This window comes from Phoxinus phoxinus, assembly GCF_949152265.1.
Source record: "Phoxinus phoxinus genome assembly, chromosome: 6".
NCBI lineage: Eukaryota > Metazoa > Chordata > Actinopteri > Cypriniformes > Leuciscidae > Phoxinus > Phoxinus phoxinus.
The window spans coordinates 32,514,814-32,534,393 of NC_136881.1; the positions used below are offsets into that span (position 1 = coordinate 32,514,814).

The 19,580-nt window shown below is 37.8% G+C and overlaps 2 protein-coding genes across 2 annotated transcripts; one reads left to right on the plus strand and one right to left on the minus strand.

Annotated features, from left to right (window-relative positions):
- Positions 1–1,122: 1,122 nt before the first annotated feature.
- rps6 (ribosomal protein S6) lies at positions 1,123–6,081 on the minus strand. Its single transcript, XM_079615927.1, has 6 exons — positions 5,685–6,081; positions 5,065–5,196; positions 2,889–3,099; positions 2,300–2,446; positions 1,444–1,601; positions 1,123–1,258 (listed from the first exon to the last, which is right to left on the minus strand). The coding sequence occupies exons 1-6, from the start codon at positions 5,688–5,690 to the stop codon at positions 1,163–1,165; spliced, it is 750 nt and encodes a 249-aa protein (XP_079472053.1). The 5' UTR covers positions 5,691–6,081; the 3' UTR covers positions 1,123–1,162.
- A 1,185-nt stretch (positions 6,082–7,266) lies between these two features.
- btr01 (bloodthirsty-related gene family, member 1) lies at positions 7,267–18,963 on the plus strand. The gene is made up of 9 exons (XM_079615034.1): positions 7,267–8,076; positions 12,126–12,261; positions 13,021–13,663; positions 13,765–13,860; positions 14,865–15,098; positions 15,268–15,415; positions 15,676–15,720; positions 17,862–17,888; positions 17,999–18,963. The coding sequence occupies exons 2-9, from the start codon at positions 12,131–12,133 to the stop codon at positions 18,562–18,564; spliced, it is 1,890 nt and encodes a 629-aa protein (XP_079471160.1). The 5' UTR covers positions 7,267–8,076; positions 12,126–12,130; the 3' UTR covers positions 18,565–18,963.
- The last annotated feature ends 617 nt before the right edge of the window (positions 18,964–19,580 follow it).

Here is a 19,580-nt window from a genome sequence, read left to right on the forward strand (position 1 = left end):
TCCTCTAGGTTGAGAATTATGCTTAATGTAAAATTACCAGTTAAAATGTTGATACTACACTAATGTCACCTTGATCGCCAAACCTTAGCATTTCTTACAAGTTAGTGTTGAAAATTAAATGTAGTCTTGAGAATTGTAAAGTAAGATAAAATAGACCAATCATAAAATTCAACTCAGAAACATACCACTTTAAAGGAATACTTCACCCCTGGGAAGATGAATGTGTATTTAAAAAGGGTAATATATTTAGTAGAAATGTGAAATTATTTTTGAATTTGGAGTATTCTAGTCTGAGAAAAGACATAAAATGTACTTTTAACTCATATGGATGAAAGACAACTCCCAGAATGCACTTGCTTTGCTGCCTTTACGAGGCCACTCCCAAACCACGCCTAACGGTTACAGGCAGCAGTATCCGAACTGTTGAATTGATACAACTAGGCTTGCTTTGATACATCGTGACTCTATAAATTTTGAGTTAATAGATAGTTGATAAATGTTGCTTTGCATTGTGAAATTCACGACAGCAATAGGCTCGAGTCTGCCCGGGCACTTCCTCCTGACAGCCGAGCGGGTCTGGACGGTCTCGCTCCTCTGCTGCTCCGGCCGCCTCTTGTTCCTCCATCTCCCACAACTGTTCATCGCTGTATTGAGGCTCGTACAGGTAGCCGCAAGCATCCGATTCTCGTAACAGATCTTCGAAATCCCCTTCTGCCATTTCAACTTCAAAACTACCTTCCGCCATGGTAATTAGCCTTTTATTTTAACTTTCACCAAAGAACAAGAGCCTGTTAGCTACTGGAGGGATGGCTGACACTATCTTTACATTCTGTGAGTGAGATCCCCCCCCTCTATGGGAGTGGTGAAAACATGCGGAACAGCGACTACTGGCTGTAGTTTTAAGCCTCTGGCCAAAAAATTCTCATGATGCAAAATGACGATTTTTGCGTCATATGAGGATTTTTTCCTGACTAAAAATACATAAATCTCATCTCAGGGGGATATGAGGCAAGGGGGAGCATGGTCATTCGAAAATAATACTGTCTTTCTACTGATACAAAGCTTAATGCTAAATCCTGAAGTATCCCTTTAAGGGGAAATAAAGAAACAAGACAACAAATAGAACGTTCAACAAAATGATGCTTTATTTGTGAGGTACGTCTCACTTCTGGCTTGACTCGGACTTGGATGTGGAGGCTCTCAGTGAGGAGAGACGACGTCTCTTAGCAATCTGTTCTTGACGTTTCTCTTTGGCCTCCTACAAAAAAAAAAAAAAGAACATTCAGCTTTACACAACATACCTTTCATTTACACGGTGCTCAACACTTTTACAGCACTTCAGCAATGAAGATTCAATCCATGCATTTCTTTTTATTCATGCACAAGTTAAATAGTAGGAAAGTACCATCAATTAAACTTTCAGCTAAAAATTAAAGTATGTACCTTATTCCTCTTGGCCAGCAGTTTGGTGTAATCTGCGGCCTCCTCCTTGTTCTTCAGTGTGCGCTGCTTCTTGAGAGCAATACGTCTGCGCTTGTGCTGCAGCACACGGGGCGTAACCAGGCGCTGAATCTTAGGGGCCTTAGTCCTGGGTTTCTTGCCTATCAGAAAGAGCATGATCATCCATGAGTCCCTTGACATTTTAAATCCTTCGGTTTCAGTAATAAACTAGATGCAGTCAGGCTAAGCTAACAGAAGTCATTTTTGACAGTACAAACAGCAGAACATAACCACCACATTAAAGATCTGGGTGGAAAGCATGTCTTCAAGTACAACAACATCAAAAAAGCATGTACTTCCAAACATCCGTCACTCTAGAACTTTTCTCTCCAGCTTATGTCATTTTTGAATAAAAAAAGCAGCATGCAACTTCTTTGTGAGTAAACTTTGACAAAGTCCCAGTGTGAAAACAACTTAAATTAACTTGGAGACCTTTTAATGCATTTAAACAGGCAAATCAGTCCACACAGAGAACCTTTCCAGGTTCACTAAACCGTGCACTGAATGAAGTTTGACAGAGCTTTGCAGTACAACCAGCCACTATGATCAGGTTGTTATCCGTTTAGCAGCTCCACTGTTACTGTTGGCACCACACTGTCCCCCCTTATAAGCTACTGAAAAGGCAAAAAGGGTCTGCTAGTGCCACACATTTTAACTATCCATATTTTGTTTTTTTTACAAATAAAAATGGGTCTTTAGGCAACCGATAACATAACTATTGTGACCTAATGATCATTACGAACTGAATGAAATGTTCACTCAATACATGACGAAAAATACAAAGCATTAGTAGTCGTACCTTCTTTAGTGAGGGGTCTCCTGACCACATACTGCCTGACATCATCCTCTTTGGACAGGTTGAAGAGCTTGCGGATTCTGCTAGCTCTCTTGGGTCCCAAACGGCGAGGGACAGTGCTATCAGTCAGCCCAGGAATGTCCTTCTCACCTGAAGGGAAAACCATCCATTAGATGCTATGGACATACATACCAAATTCCTGCTCCCATTTACAAATTAGCCATGCATGGAGTAGAAAGCTTGTTAAATATGCCCATCAACTTCTTTTTTATAGTTTCCTATTGTATTCATTGCAATAATTTTGACAGAGCTTTGCAGTACAACCAGCCACTAAAAAATTGATCAGGTTGTTATCCGTTTAGCAGCTCCACTGTTACTGTTGGCACCACACTGTCCCCCCTTATAAGCTACTAAACAGGCAAAAAGGGTCTGCTAGTGCCGCAAAAAATGAAATCATGGATAACATTCTCATTAAAATTTAATTATTCTTTGAATGAGTAAGAATGGCTCTTAAGACAAAGCAGATCCACAGCTGTGTACAATCTGAATTACATCCCATATTAAATTATAGTTTACTTTTTGCTGTACTCACCCTTCCTGACAATGACCAAGTTCAGAACACTAAGGTTGGCGTCAACGATGCAGCCCCGGACAGACTTGCGTTTACGCTCACCAGTACGGCGAGGGCGGTAGCAGGAGTGACCCTTGCTGAGGAGGAGACGCACACGTCCATGGGTCAGCACACCCTGCTTCATGGGGAAGCCCTGTTTGTCATTGCCTCCGCTGATGCGCACAACATAGCCCTAGAACACAAATGAACATGGTTATGCCAATGTTAACACCAGTTTGAAGAAGATTTTGAAGTCACGAGAGCAGCAGTTTAACACCAGTTAGTTTTATACAACCTACACATTCAGGATAAGCTAACCATAAAGTTCACTAAAAGGAATAGTTCACTAAAAAATAAATTCTTATTTTCTCTCCCTCAAGCTATTACAAACCTGTATGATTTTTTCTTATGCTGAACACAAATGATGATATTTAGAAGAATATAGGAAACCAAACTGTTGACGGGCAATGGGGTCCATCAACTGCCTGGTTAACCATATTCTTCAAATATATTTTGTGTTGAGCAGAAAAAAGAAATTCATACAGGTTTGGAACAACTTGAAGTTGAGTAAATTACCATTTTCATGTGAACTATCCCTTTAAGGTTGGAACAAACTACACGACTTTTCCCCCGGTTTGCACTCCGGAAGTCATAGCTAGTCTGCAGATTGCAGAAATGGTGATGTGTATGATGGGCACATACTTTTTTCTAACTTCAGACTATGATTCCATTTAACATGTTTTATTTTAAGGCTGGAATACACAAGTTTCCCCCAGATTTGCAGTCTGGACGATTTTTTGCACAGAATATACATCTAATTTGAATGAATATAGAGACTTTAATGAATTTAAAAAGGCAAACGTGTCCACACATATGCAGAGATTCTTTCCCGATTCACTGAACAGTGCACTGCATGAAGTTTGACAGAGCTTTGCAGTACAACCAGCCACTAATATGATCAGGTTGTTATCCGTTTAGCAGCTCCACTGTTGCTGTTAGCACCACACTGTCCCCCCTTTTCAGCTACTGACCAGCCAAAAGGGTCTGCAGGTGCCTCACAAATTTAAATCATCCATACCATATTTTTAAGCTTCAGACTACAATTCCATCCAGAAAACAACTTGCAGTAACATTTTAAAATATATCAGTACCATTGTTTTGACTCAATATACACACCAGTAATGTTTTTCCTAAACTACGTGTAAAAAGTAGGGATGCACCGATATGAAACTTCTGGCCGATACCGATAATTATTTATATTTGAAAGTCGCTGATCAATTTCTCTAATTTTTAAGAGCCTGACTACGAAAACAAAAGTCTTACCATTAAAAATTGTGTACCAAGCACACAATTATGATGTTCTCATTATAATTTTATGTAGCCTATATGATAGACTTGCGCTGCACATGTTGCATTTAACTGTATTTTCTTTTTTAAAGTTATTCCAGTCATAATTCTAGCAATTCAAAAGGCAGATAACGACAACATTAAAAGATAAACATAAATCCGCCGATACCGATATGGTGGCCGATATATTGTGCATCCCTATTAAAAAGGCTACAAAACGTCCTGATTTAAATAAGGCCTACTCCTGGCTTAATTTAAGCACGGTCTTTAAAACCAGACCATAGGGTTTTAAAATATGTTCATTACACTGTATTCCAGCAAGTCAAATGTAAAGTCTTAAAGGGTTACTTAGTTCACCCAAAAATTCTGTCATTAGTCACCATCAGTTCGTTCCAAACCCATGACTGTCATTCATCTTAGACATTTTCGGTTTATATGATCAGCTGATTTAAATTAGGCTTTTAATCATAAATGTATATAAAAACATTGATCAGCGAACATACGGAGCACTCTATTATGGTAAAAGGAAGCTCAAGCATGACTAAACTGTTAGTTTGGGGTGTATAGCTAGACTTTGTACCGACTTTGACTTTGTAATCTCTCAGGATTAATTCAAAATGTCTTAATTTAGGCCTATGTAGCGATCAGCAACTAAATTATTTTGAGTTTGGAAACACATGAGGGTGAACTAACGTTAACCCTTTAATCGAGACTTTACCGGCCTGTAGTGTCACCCATCAGCACGTGAAGCATTCAAATGCTGGAAATACACAACAAACATGATGTGATTAAACAAGTTCTGATAACTTACCTTCCACTCATCACCCAGAGAGTCTGCGACCACCTCTGTGGCCATGCGCTTCTCATAGAAGATCCTCAGTTTGCGCTCATCATCAACTTCTATCAGCTTCTGGCAGCCAGTGGCGGGGAACGAGATATTGAGCTAGTTTGAAAAGTAAAGAGAGAGAATTACACTTTGTTCAGGGGCTATAATTGTTAAATACCAACCAGGAATTGTCTTGAACAAATTATGCAAAATTATGAGGTCTTCATCTGACACGTCTCTGCTAGCTAGCCGCTAATGCTATGCTACCGAACAGCGAGTGTTAGTTTGACACTCAATACAAGGGTCCTAACGTTATATTTAATTACAACATTGGCGACAACGCTGGCTAATTACCCGCAACTTTAAAGCTTCCTCGTTTACATGTATTCATTGCATGGCTATCCTGGTCGCTGCCATGTTGCCGCACTTCCACGGCCGTCCTCCAAATCTAACGAAATCAACGTCCATCCTTCATATTGTTTGAGCCCAACTCGATTCAGAAAACTACATCGGATAGTTTTGAGACGGTATAATGCAACCCATTCGATATTTTGACCACACTGTGAATAACAAAACGTATAAAATAGCTATTTCAGTCCTCCTACCTTCATTATGGAGGACTTTCTCGCTTGGAGTCCACCACGGAAAAGAGACCGGATATCCGACTCGTAGTCTCACATAGACTTCCAGGTTATCGCGAGAATATATTGTGTTTTGAAACAGAAGGCGCAAACTAGTTTACATCTCAAGAAATAGGCCTACACTACCATAGATATACATAATAACGGCACGATAAAACTATAAACGCGTCATTGACTAAGAAAGCTAAAGAAAAGTGTTGTTTAGTATTTTCAAAACTGATGTAATGCATATTTTTGAGTCATGGCCAATGCTCAAACAAGTTTCAGTTTTTAAATAACTTTTCGAAATGCTCAAATTAATGTTTTTTGCCCGTTTTCGTGTCAGGCGATAATTAGTAGGCCTACTAACCTACTTGAATTTAGCAGTTTTTACCAGTAGGCTATATTTGAGAGATCTACAAACCTTTTCATTCTGCCACAAGTTGGGGTCCTCATGGTCTGGATGATGCATTATTATGTTTACTGTAATTACCTCAATTCTTAATAAAAGAGGAGAGCCATGTTTGCAGTTGTGCCACCCTGACATTTGAGAATATACAAATTGCTGGACAAAAGTTTTTTTCAATTATCTCAACAACTTTAAAACTATTGATATCTATAAAATGTGTTTATGAAAGGTTTCAAAACTCCGGGTTTTTTTTTAGAAATATATATATATTATTTTTTTATGACACCATTTTAAATATAGTTTTCGTAGTCCGGTCATTTGTTCGGACAGTTGCACCACCTGACATTTTGGGGGTTTGAGATAAAACATGAAATAATATGTAGGCTATTATTTAAAGGTATGCCTACTAAAAATTAATTCAAACTAAATATGTTTATGTGATATAGCCATGTCATGAATTTATAAAATTATTTTCAAAGGAAATTCACTAGTAGGCTAGACAAAAATTGGCACGTCAAGTCATTGACCCAAACATATGTCATAAAAGGTAGAAGATGTTAAAACCTGTAAGTTATGCTGTAAATTTGTATTATTGATGCTAATTTTCATTATTTACATGAAAGTAATGCAGTACATCTTAATGTCCAGTTTTAAATTATGTCAAGTAGGCTATCAGTCGTTTGTCATAAATGAATAAAATTATTATATTTTATGAATTTCCGTTGTTTAAACACGGTAGGCCATATAACAGAGCCGATCAATGTTTGTGTAGGCTACATCAAAATTTAGCCTAGGCTACTATTCAACAGCAGGCAGAAACAAAAATGGAAAGAAATAAGACCACAAACAGTTTGTTTTCTTTTTATTAGCACACACACACACGCACGTATTATTATTTTTGGGGGGGGGGGATAATAGGCCTGTTTTTAAAACATCAGCCCTGGGTAGAAAAACTTGGTGAGTATTTCTAGAAACAGATCGTATACCTAATATATGTATATGACTGCTACTATGACCATTAAAACCGAGATACATAGTTACTATCGTTGGTCAATTTACATTCTAGGGCGTGGCTTAGCCAAAGGCGAATTGTAGTTTATCTTTTTTGATGACAGGCAGGCCTATTGATGAACACTTGGATCAACCAGAACAGGGCCGTTGTGATGTGAATGTTGTCCTTGTTTTGTTTTGCATTGACAGTCGTCAATTATTTGTACAACTTTTATAATCTCTGTGTTGTCAACGCATTGCAGTTTCACAGTCTTGCGAGCGACGATGACCGGTGAGCAGACAGCGCAGTGAAAGGAAACTCCGTCTTCACCACTAGAGGGCGGCGTGTCGCATTTTCCGAAACAGACGTTGTTTTGGAGCTCCAACGTTTCACATTTTTCATGGAAGATTCTCTGTGAAATTGAAAACATCGTATTGCAAATTGCTTACAACATGTAAATGTATGCATTGATGCATTATAAAAATCCATAAACTAACCCGTACCTGAGAAAAACTGAGCGCACGACACTTTTCTTGACGAACCTCGATGTTCCCAATTGGCAGGACGTATCTGAAGTCTGATTTTCCACGAAACATGAACTGGTTCCAGAATCCTTTCGCGTTTGTAGAGGATGAGCTGTGTGCTAAGTTCACAGCTGGTTTGGAGATCTTAGTACTGTCCTGCAAGCTTATAGACGAAGGTTGGTTTGTATTTTCTTGAGTTACATTTCCCAACCTCACCACCCGTCTCAAATGCTCCATCTTGCTGCCCCCCTTTGAATCGCCAAATGAAGTTTCACGAGATGCACCTATGCGATCTGAGACAAACTTTTTAGCCAAACGTGTCTGAAAGAATATCCCGAATACCTGCATCTGTAAGGTAAAAAGAAGAATTAAGTGAGCGGAACGCATGTTCTCAATACGGAGGGTCGCAGAACATTTAAGGTCAGTCAGTTCAAGCGGCGTTTGCTTTATCAGGTGAGAAACCAAATGGTACAGAGTGACACCTTCACAGACAGAGAGTAACACACATCAAAGACACAACATCTGAGGTAGTGATTCTTTCTTTCTTTCTTTCTTTCTTTCTTTCTTTCTTTCTTTCTTTCTTTCTTTCTTTCTTTCTTTCTTTCTTTCTTTCTTTCTTTCTTTCTTTCTTTCTATTTTAAAGCAGACTGGCATGCATGTTTGCAAACAAATTTAACAAAGCATTAATAAGCACAAACAGTGACATAAAATATAAAGTAAATAGCCTATTTTTATTTCTGTAATGCAAAGTTGAATTTTCAGCACCAGTCTTCAGTCTCACATGATCCTTCAGAAATCAGTCTAATTTGCTGATTTCAGACTGTGGAAAAAATATATATACTTGGTTATTATCAGTGTTTTTTTTGTTTGTTTTATGTGATACATTTCTCAGGATTCATTGATGAATTAAAAGTAAAAAAGAACAGCATTCATTCAAAATATAAATCTTTTCTATCACTTTTTTTTATCAATGTAACACATCCTTGCTGAGTAAAAGTAGGCCTATTAATTTATTTTAGATAATATAAGATTTGTATTTTATGCCTATAAGATTTCTATTTTAAATAAATCCTGTTATTTTTTTTTATTTTTCTTTTTATTCATCAAAGAATCCTGAAGAAACGTATCACAGGTTATTAAAAAAAGTGAAGCTTATGTGGTTTTAATCACATTTAAAAATATGATTTATTATTTTAGCATCAAGAATCCCCCCTTTTTTCAGTATGCAATTTTACTATGATATATCTTGCATTATGTTCCTAATGTTCTTGTCAGCTGTACGAAGTGCATCTGTGTCCAGGTTGAAAGTGTAAAAGTAAGGTGGTGACAAAGCCATGGAAGCTCTCAATTATTCCTTCACAGCATCACCAAAGAGATCAAAAGCTAATTTTAAATAACAGAACAATGACAGGCTCATCCACATTATTATGTCTCAGAAGTAGACAGATGATTGAAAAACATTTCTAATTGAATTGACATGTGTGTTCAAAGTCCCTGTTTATTAATGATGAAAATCAAACCTTCTGGTTCTTCAAGCCATCAGGGGCTGTAACTACTCAGAGCAGATCTCCTTTGTAATGCTCCTCCTCATGGCTGATCACAGAAATGTGATTTTACAGAAATAATTATTTATTTTTTTAAAGTCTTTGTAAAAATATATACAGATATCCAAGTTATCAATATAACATAAACAATTCTGTCAACCTTTTTTCATGTTGAAGTCGGCATGAAAAGGAAGTCTTTTCTTTAAGTGAAAGGCTTATTTAATGCGGAATAATGTAGGGCGGGACTTGATTTTGTAAATCGTGAGTTGATTGAATGGTTTGCTGTTGCTGTGATGTCATGTGAGTGACAGGTAGTCCCTCCCTTGCACCAGTAAACACATATAATAGAAGAGATGTTGCCTCAAGTGATAAAGGGAGTTAAGGTAAAGGGCATGAATTAAAAATAATAATAATTATGTGCACAAATAAATAATTTGTAATAAATACTATAATATAAAAAACAAGAATTGTCCATTTTGATTTTATGGTGAATTTAATGATTTGATTACAATTAGGGGTAATGGAACAACAGTTTTAAAAAGTGATTTTTCAGTATTTACAACATCTGCAATTCAATGGGTTTAAATAAAGGATTTTTGTTATAGGCCTACTAGGCAACTTTTTGACAAGCCAAACGTGTCAGTCTCTATGAGTAACATGAAATGTATGCCACGAAAACCTCATTCTATAGCACACTTTATAATTACCCAAAAATCAAACAGAGTTCACCCTCTATGCATGTTATCACATCTGTCAAAAACTTAGGCTGGCGGTCGATTGGAATATGAGATCTAAAAACATCGACATAACACACTCATGGGCATCAATCGCTTCACTGAATACTTGGTGGCTAAGAAATAAATACTTATTACAATCCATATGTTTTTAAATCCACATCATTTGAATATCACAACATTGATGTCTGTCAAAAATAACGTGCAAAATACATATTTCCAAGACGCATAGGTCCGGTGAGTAAATGCATTCCCAGGAAAACCCACCCATCGGATGTTTTGAATGTGTCATCGTTTTCTAAGAACAGGGAGAAATGGTGGCAGGAGCGGCTTCAACATGCTGTCTGTCAGAGACGATAACCTGCATAATACATAAATGCACGCAAGTAAATTTGTTCATCACTCTCTGAAATTGAATCAAAATGATGAGTGAAATACTTCACACTGCATGCTAAAGAGAATATACGTCAATCCAATTGAAAAACTTTTCCGTGTTAGTGAACATCATTCAACGTGTTGGTTTTGACAGACATTTTTTATGCACATTACTCATTCTGATATTACTGATTTGAATTTTTTCAATAATTTTCTATTCTTGACTTATCTTTTTTCATAATTTTGGCAATAGATGAACCGTTAAAAGAGGGATCTTGAGATGAGTCCCTGTAGTCATCCATTTTTAAGTGGTACTCCTCTCTGGAGCTCCAATGGGATGGGATTAGTCCAGCTCCTCCTCTCTGGAGCTCCAATGGGGTGGGATTATTCCAGCTCCTCCTCTCTGGAGCTCCAATGGGATGGGATTAGTCCAGGTCCTCCTCTCTGGAGCTCCAATGGGGTGGGTTTATTCCAGCTCCTCCTCTCTGGAGCTCCAATGGGATGGGATTAGTCCAGCTCCTCCTCTCTGGAGCTCCAATGGGGTGGGTTTATTCCAGCTTCTCCTCTTTGGAGCTCCAATGGGATGGGATTAGTCCAGCTCCTCCTCTCTGGAGCTCCAATGGGGTGGGATTAGTCCAGCTCCTCCTCTCTGGAGCTCCAATGGGGTGGGATTATTCCAGCTCCTCCTCTTTGGAGCTCCAATGGGGTGGGATTATTCCAGCTCCTCCTCTCTGGAGCTCCAATGGGGTGGGATTATTCCAGCTCCTCCTCTCTGGAGCTCCAATGGGGTGGGATTAGTCCAGCTCCTCCTCTCTGGAGCTCCAATGGGGTGGGATTAGTCCAGCTCCAGGTGTGGTTGGATATTCTATCTCCACCCATTAGACCCAGATTACATGTAAACTCCACCCATTTGCTCTGCAGTGAGTAGCTTCTCTCCAATTTGACTCACTTGCTGATATAATATATATTTTAAACTTGACAGGGGATTTTTATTAATATGTAGTTTGAGCACTATCTTCTCAGTTGTTTATAAGATTAAGGCAATTATTAAACTTGGATAAAATGTTATTTCTATTTCCAATGAAATATGATGAATCTGTGCATTTGTACATTTAATTAGCAGTGTAACAGCTTTCCATTAAGCCGCTGTGGTATTGGTAATAGGAGTGAGCAAGTGATTAACGCGTATAAACTCCATGAACATAGATGTAAGATGCAACCAATGTCGTTTATTTCTTGTGCTCTAATTAATAAACATTGCTTCCAATTAGCTTCTTGTGGTGTCTCATTCTTTGTAGTTCAAAGCATGTTAAGTCCATACCTTGCAAATACAGCGCACGAACATTGTCCATATTCCATATGTCCTTGAACATCACTCCCTTTCAGTGAAGCATGGTTAAACTCAATCCAACACATTACGATAAGCACGGTCAGCATGATAGTACATGGCTTAACACGGTCAAAAAACTGTGTGCTTCCCCACTACCAATACACCTGTTGTCTAATTACCCATGTGCTCCCAATATATCAATGTCAGAGCACCCCTAATGGACAAATATGTAATTGCATTAAAATGGCTCCTACAAGCAGATTTTGACTTATAACTAACATTGACTCATTTTTTTATCTTTAGTAAAATCACACAATGAACACAGTTTGCCTATTCTGAGTGTTGTCACCCCGTTCTCACGAGACAGCATTTGTCAGTCCTAAAAGTGTAAGAAATGTTTAAAACGTAGATGAAAATCAGAGTCTTAAAATCTCTTAAACTAAAAATCTGCACTTGTCTGACTGGTCGGATCGCCAGCCAAGGTATGTGTGTTGAATAACTTAACTTTGTGTCTGCCAGTTCGTATGCGGATACACCTGTTTCCAGGAGGTCTCCACTCCAGAACTGAAGGTGTATTATACGCCACTTACGGAGCGGAAGAGAACCGAGGCAAAAAAAACAAAAACATTCGGAAAAAGACACAGACAGACAAGAGGTTCGTTTTTTAAGTATCTATGTCTGTGAATTTGTCTTTTAGATTATATTTCCATATTCTCATCTGTGTCTGTATGTAAAGTTTTTGTAAGTTTGGGTTCTACCTTATATATCCTTCCTGTCTGAATGTCAAAATGACGAAATGCAGTTGACTGTCATCATGTGATTTCAATTACTTTGTTAAACATTTATTTATTATTATTTTTGTTTGCATGCTCTTAATGAGGTACATTTGTCAGAAGCAGCCCTACAGTGCTAAAGAGCATAGGAAGTTTCATGAAGCATGTAATTGGCTGCTAATTTGAATTTAATATAAACTCATATGTGATGGTGTTCTAAGAGCACGTCAGAGTATTTTCTTGCTCTTGGGTTTTGTGACAGTAGGTTTTATTCGATCGTTTGTACATTATGTAATGGTAAGTTGGCTGCTCCTTTCAGCTTTGTTGAGTCTGTGTAGCTGGTCTGACTTCATTCCAACATTTCAGTTAGCAATAGTTTATAATAACTGAAAACTGTTTTAAAAAACATTGTCTTTGACAGTTAAACGTTCACTTTAAAGGAACCCATTCAAGTTTTGAGAATTCACATAAACTGATTTCTGAAGGATCTGGATTTTTCTATGTATAAATGATAAACTTGTAAATCAAACTTCTTTATATTAGTTATTTATGTAAAGATGGTGTACGTGTTTATGTAACAATGTAACAATTGAGTGTATCTGCATATTTTTGTGTTTTTCAATCAGTCGGTATGCTTTCAGATATACGATGTCACTTCCTGGTGAATTCCTGTCAGAGGAGCAGTTTACCTGTTCCATATGCTTAGACGTCTTCACCAATCCTGTCTCCACACCCTGCGGCCACAGCTTCTGCTCGTCGTGCATCACTTCCTACTGGGAGGGCCAGGGAAAAAGCTGCTTCTGTCCCCTGTGCAAGGAAAGCTTCCGCAAGCGCCCTGAGCTCCACATCAATCACACGCTCAGGGAGATCACAGAGCAGTTTAAGCGGATGGCGGAGACCACAATGAGCGCGCCCAGAAGTGCACCTGCGGATTTAGCCGCCAACCCTTTCTCTGCAGCGAAGCCTGGAGGGCAGCTCAGACTGGTAGAGCTACCCAGTGGGCTACTGCCCGAGATGAAGAGCCGCTTCCATAGAACATCATCCAGTGAGCCTTTGGCATCCCCTGATGCTCATTCTCTCCCTCCGGCCAAGACACCTAAACGAAACTTTAGTGTGCGTGGAGTGAGTGGAGCAGGTTCCAATGGGCCACCGTGTCCCAGACATGGCTACAGTTTGGAGCTGTTCTGCAAGACCGACCAGACATGTATTTGCATAATATGCGCAGAGATGGAACATAACGGGCATTCTGTGATGGAGGCCAAGAGAGAGATGAATATTAAGAAGGTTAGTGTGAGAATGTAATATTGAGGTAGGGCTCAGCCTCAGTGTAAATGTTTATACATGCGTGTGTATAGACCTTTTGATCATTTTGTATCTCTGCTCAGTCCCAGTTGCGTATCTTGGAGGTGGAGCTACAAGGATTGATCTCAGTCAGAGAGAAGAAGATAGAGGAGATCCAAACATCACTTGCAGAAATTCAAGTGTGTGCATGTCTCATAACGTTTTAAAGGAATAGTTCACCCAAAAATGAAAATTGTGTCATTATTTACTCACCTTCATGTTGTTCCAAACCCATATGCTGTTTTTATTTTATGAAATAGGCTACAAAAGGAACATTTTTGAAGAATCTTCACACGACCTTGTCTATTAAAGTCCGAATGGAACAGAAGTCGCAATAGTTTATTTTTTCCCTATTGTGACGTATAAATGGCTTCTCTAACAATAAAAAATGTAGGACAGGACTTGATTTTTTCCATCTGGAATTGATTGGATCGTTGAACGGTTGTGTTGCTGTGGTGTCATGTGAGTGACAGGTTGTCCCACTCTCAGACCAGTAAACATGTCATCAGAGAAGAGATGTCAAGTTATTTTGATTAAAGATTATAAGGGCACATGAATTTTAAAATAGAGTAATGATGTGCACAGATAAATCATTTATAATATTTTTCCATTAAAAAAAATCATTCCTCATGGTACAAAAGTTGTCACTGGGGCGGTGCCCTTTTAAAAGTTATTAATTGACGGATTTTCGCCCACGAAAATTTGCTGAACAAAAGTAAATGTGATAGTCTTCTGAAGCCACGCAAGCTTTGTGATAGGAACAGAACGAAATTTAGGTCGTTTATTCACTGTTTGTTTTTAATTACATTTTTGCACAAACCAATCTGTATTGTTCAAAAGACCAAAATCCTTCTTTTTTTCGTCACTGGAGCTTTACTGTCATGGTCACCATTAACTGTTGCTGTGTGAAGAAGATGTGTGTGAATATTCTTCAAAATATCACATTTTTGTTCCACAGAAGAAAGTCATATGGGTTTAAAGGACAAGGGGGTGAGTAAATGGTGATATAATCTTTCATGTTTGGGTGAACTATGCCTTTAAATATTTTCTTTATACTTCAGCATTTCCTCACTCTCATTATTTTCTTTCTTTACATTCTTACGTTCTGCTACATTATTTTCTCATCTCATTTACTTGCTATTAGGTGAATGCAGAGCAAGAGAAAGTAGGAACAGTGAGTATGTTTGCTGAGTTGATGAAAGCTGTCGAGAAGTCCCAGGCTGAACTTCTGGAGGTGGTGGAGATGGGACAGCGGGCTGCCGAACTTCGCTCTCAGGCCTTCATACGTGAGCTGCAGACAGAGATCTCAGAACTTAAACAAAGATGCAGCAACCTCAACCAGCTAACCCAATCCCAAGATCATCTTACCTTCTTCAAGGTCATTTACATCCAGACTTTAATGTTTTAGTAAATGAAAGTCAAGAAATTGTCCCATATATTCACCCTTTATTTAAATAATTTAACACGTCAAGTCAGTTGTGTTGTTCTTTTTGTATTATATACCCCAATATGTAACCAATATTTTATGTATTGCTATTATTTCTCAGACATATCCAGCCTATAGTAGCTTACCTGTGACAAAGAGCTGGGAAGAAGTGGCATTGACCCCTGACCCCACTGCAGGGGCAGTGCTGAGGAATGTCACTCGGATGGTGGAGGAGGCTCAGGAAAGGCTCAGGAGACTATCAGCGATCTGTAAGAGAAAGTTCCTTGAAATGCTCTTTAACATGTACATCCTATACATCATACTGTATGCACACTCATGTATTTCACTTTGCACATGGTTCATGTGAAAAAAATGAGGACAACTTCTTTGGTTCAATAGCTCTTCAGATGCTTCACCTCACCAAACATTATTTGTTTAAAACCATTGAGATATTAAGAGTTTTTTTTTCTTTGCATGCACATATCACTGTTTTCAGTCATGTTCATGGTATGTATTGTTGTACTTTCAGGTTTCCACACTTCCACGGAAAACTCACAGGAAATATATCAACAAAGTAATTTTCCTTCACTTTTTTGATCGTTTTTCCTCATCCACTCCAATTTCAGCCATTTTTCAAAGCCAGGGTTAATGTCTACAACGTTATGTCCTTTGTTGGATCGTATGACAAATTATTTGTAGGTAAAAGTGTCTGCTAAAGGAATAAATGTATGTGTAAATGCAGAACATCCTCCCCAAGAGTATCATAAAAAAAATTAAGGTTTTAAAGGATTAGTTCACTCCAGAATTAACATTTCCTGATAATTTACTCACGCCCATGTCATCCAAGATGTTCATGTCTTTCTTTCTTCAGTCCAAAAGAAATGAAGGTTTTTGAGGCAAACATTCCAGGATTTTTCTCCATATAGTGGACTTCAATGGGGACCAACAAGTTGAAGGTCCAAATTACAGCTTCAATGCAGCTTTTAAGGGCTCTACATGATCCGAGAAATAAGGGTATTATCTAGTGAAACGATCTGTAATTCATTTTTATTTTTTATTTATATAAAATTAATATACTTTTTATATATACCACAATATACCACAAACGCTCGTCTTGCACTAGCTCTGCGATGCGCGTCTACGATTTCACCCATTATGTAATCACGTTGGAAAGGTTACGCGTGACGTAGGCAGAAGTACCGACCCAGTGTTTTCAAGTGTGGAGAATGATGTTTTTCCAAATTCAAAATCGTCCGACATCGTTGTTGTACTTTTTTTTGTAAAGGCCGTTTGACTTGGCCTTTACACATTCGCTTTGACCTATCCAACGTGATTACGTAATGTGTGGCACATCACAGCTAGTGCAAGACAAGCATTTGAGGTTAAAAAGCATATAATTATATATTTATTCATTTTAGAAAATGACCAATCGTTGCGCTAGATAAGACCCTTATTCCTCGGCTGGGATCGTGTAGAGCCCTTTGAAGCTGCAATTTGGACCTTCAACTTGTTGGTGTCCATTGAAGTCCACTATGGAGAAAAATCCTGAATGTTTTCCTCAAAAACCTTTATTTCTTTTGGACTGAAGAAAGAAAGACATGAACATCTGGGATGACATGGGGTTAGTAAATTATCAGGAACTTTTAATTCTGGAGTGAACAAATCCTTGAACTTCTCATACCTTCACATAAAACATTGCTTCTGACAGAATCAGAGGAAATCTTACTGCTTACTTGTTAATATAATCAATGTTGAAGATAGTTATTGCTGCTTAATATTTTTGTGGAAAGCGTGATATTTTTTCCAGGATTCTTTGATAAATTGAACGTTAATAACTACATATATATTTAAAATACTTTTTTTAAATGGTAGTTTCTTTTGAAAGGTAGTGCATAATGGTTTCAACTAAAATATTAAGCAGCACATTGATAATAATAAGAACATTTTCTTAAGCAGCAAATCATCATATTAGAATAATTTCTGAAGGATCATGTGACAATTAAAAGACTGGAGTAATGATGCTGAAAATTCAACTTTGCATCACAGGAATTAATTACATTTTAAAATAGATTCAAATAGAAATAGTTATTTAAAGGGGTGGTATAATGCCCCTTTCACACGATGTAAAATAAATCTCTGATGTCCCCAGAGTGTGTGTGTGAAGTACCCCACAGATATTTTTATATAGCATGTTAAAGTTCGTAAAAAAACACACCATTTTTGTTTCTGTCCCTTTAAATACAAATACAGAGGGCGGAGCTACAACAACTTACACTCACACAGACATGCACTGAAAATAATAAAAAAAACGTTTAGACTTTTATGTTCAAACCGTCAGAAAATGTCAGAAAGATGGAGAGGCTCAAGAAAAAGTGACAACATTTCTGATTGGTTAGTTGATGAATTTATGTAACTTATGTGTAGTTATCTTCTAGTCATTGATTAGGATATTCTGCCTTGATAATCTATTAATCGTGTTCCCGGGGGCAGGGTTTATGTCAATTTTAGGGTTGGTGATGTCACTAACCCGGGAGGAATGTCGTGTAGTCCCATACCAGCCTTTTGTTGTAGTCCTTAAAAGAAAATATCTCCCTTTGCTTTGAACTTTGAGCGTCGTAACTTTGCAGATGTAGTTTTCTTGTACAAAGCCACTTCATTTAGCAAATTTTTTATTGTAAAATTTATATTTTTCTTCTTTTTTTTCTCTAACTGTAGAAGTGTGGAGAATGCCAGAATATGCAAGTATGAGATCATTTTTATTGTCTGCACACCATAAGATACTCTAAATATCGATGTCCCCACTTGTGTATTCCTGCAATCATTGTGTTTTCAACTTCTGTTTCTCTGCTCAGTGGACGTGATCTTAGATCGAGACTCAGCCCATCCACGTCTGATCATCTCTGAGGATGGTAAACAGGTGCGCTGCTGTGACCGCTACCAGATGGTGCCAGACACACTCGAACGGTTTGACCGTGTGGTGTGTGTACTTGGCCGTCAAGGTATCAGCTCTGGCTGCCAATACTGGGAGGTCTTGGTGGGTGAGAAGACGGACTGGGATTTGGGCATTGCTAGACGCTCTATCAACAGGAAAGGAAAAATAGCCGCAAACCCAGCTAATGGATTTTGGTTCCTAAGTCTACGTGACAAGAATGAATATGTCTTTCGCACAGAACCTCCAACGCCTATAAACATAAACCCAAAACCGCAGAGTGTCGGCGTGTATGTGGACTATGAGAAAGGTCAATTGTCCTTTTATAATGCAGAGACAAAGTCACTGATATTTGCCCTCACAGACTCCTTTACAGAGACTATATATCCTTTCTTCAGCCCATGCACCAACAAATCAGGCAAAAATGAGGCACCCCTTATCATTTGGCCTGCCTATCCAACTGACCCAAGCTGGCTGACTGAAAAATGAAAGAATAGTGAGATGGAAACAAAGAAATATATCTCACAGGTTATTTACTTATTTACTTTAGTTATTTAATTCCAATCCCAATTATAAAAAAAATATTATGGTTTTAATTTTTAATCCATGTGATCATGTTGCTTAATTTCTTTACATTGTATATATATATGTATATATATATAAAACAAAACATTAAACAGTTATTTAATCTTATGTAGGCTACCTAGTAAGATTGCCAAGGTTTAAAATATAAATTTAATTTGACACTTAATACATCATGGGTTGCCGATGTTATATGGAGTTATGATTGCAAAATAACCACCCTTTTAATTTGTATTTAACCAAGCATAAAAATGTTCAAATATGTGTTTTGTATGTTATAATAAAAAAATAATCTGTATACAGTATAGGTGACTGCATCTCTCTTGTATTTGTGTGTTGCCTTTACTTGTACAGTACAGGATTTTTTGCAAGGCAAGGGGCTTTATGTCACACAATAGTTTTTAATAATAATAATAAACAATAATTTTGCCTTTCGTCAAAAATTCTATATTCTTTTTTTTTTTGTAAAAACCAACGTCATATTTTATTTAAAAGCAACTTCTCTGTTGGCTTAGCCTGTATCTTGATATCTTGCATTCTCATTAAAGGGTTAGTTCACCCAAAAATTTTGACATTAATTACTGACCCACATATTTACTGACCAACGGTCATTTTCGAAACACAAATCAAGATATTTTTAATGAAATCTGGGAGCTTTCTGTCCCTCCATTGACAGCTATGCTGCGCAATTACCATTTTCAAGCCCCAGAAAGGTAGTAAAGACATCATTAAAGTAATCCATGTCAACCCAGTGGTTTAACCTTAAATTTTATAAAGTGACGCGAGTGCTTTGTTTGCGCAAAAAACAACAACAACATAATTAGGGCCCAAGCCTTGAAAAGGCGAAGGCCCTATTGTTTTCCAAAGGATTATTATTAGGGCCCAAGCCCTGAAAGGTTTTTTCAAGGTTTTTGCCACTTTTG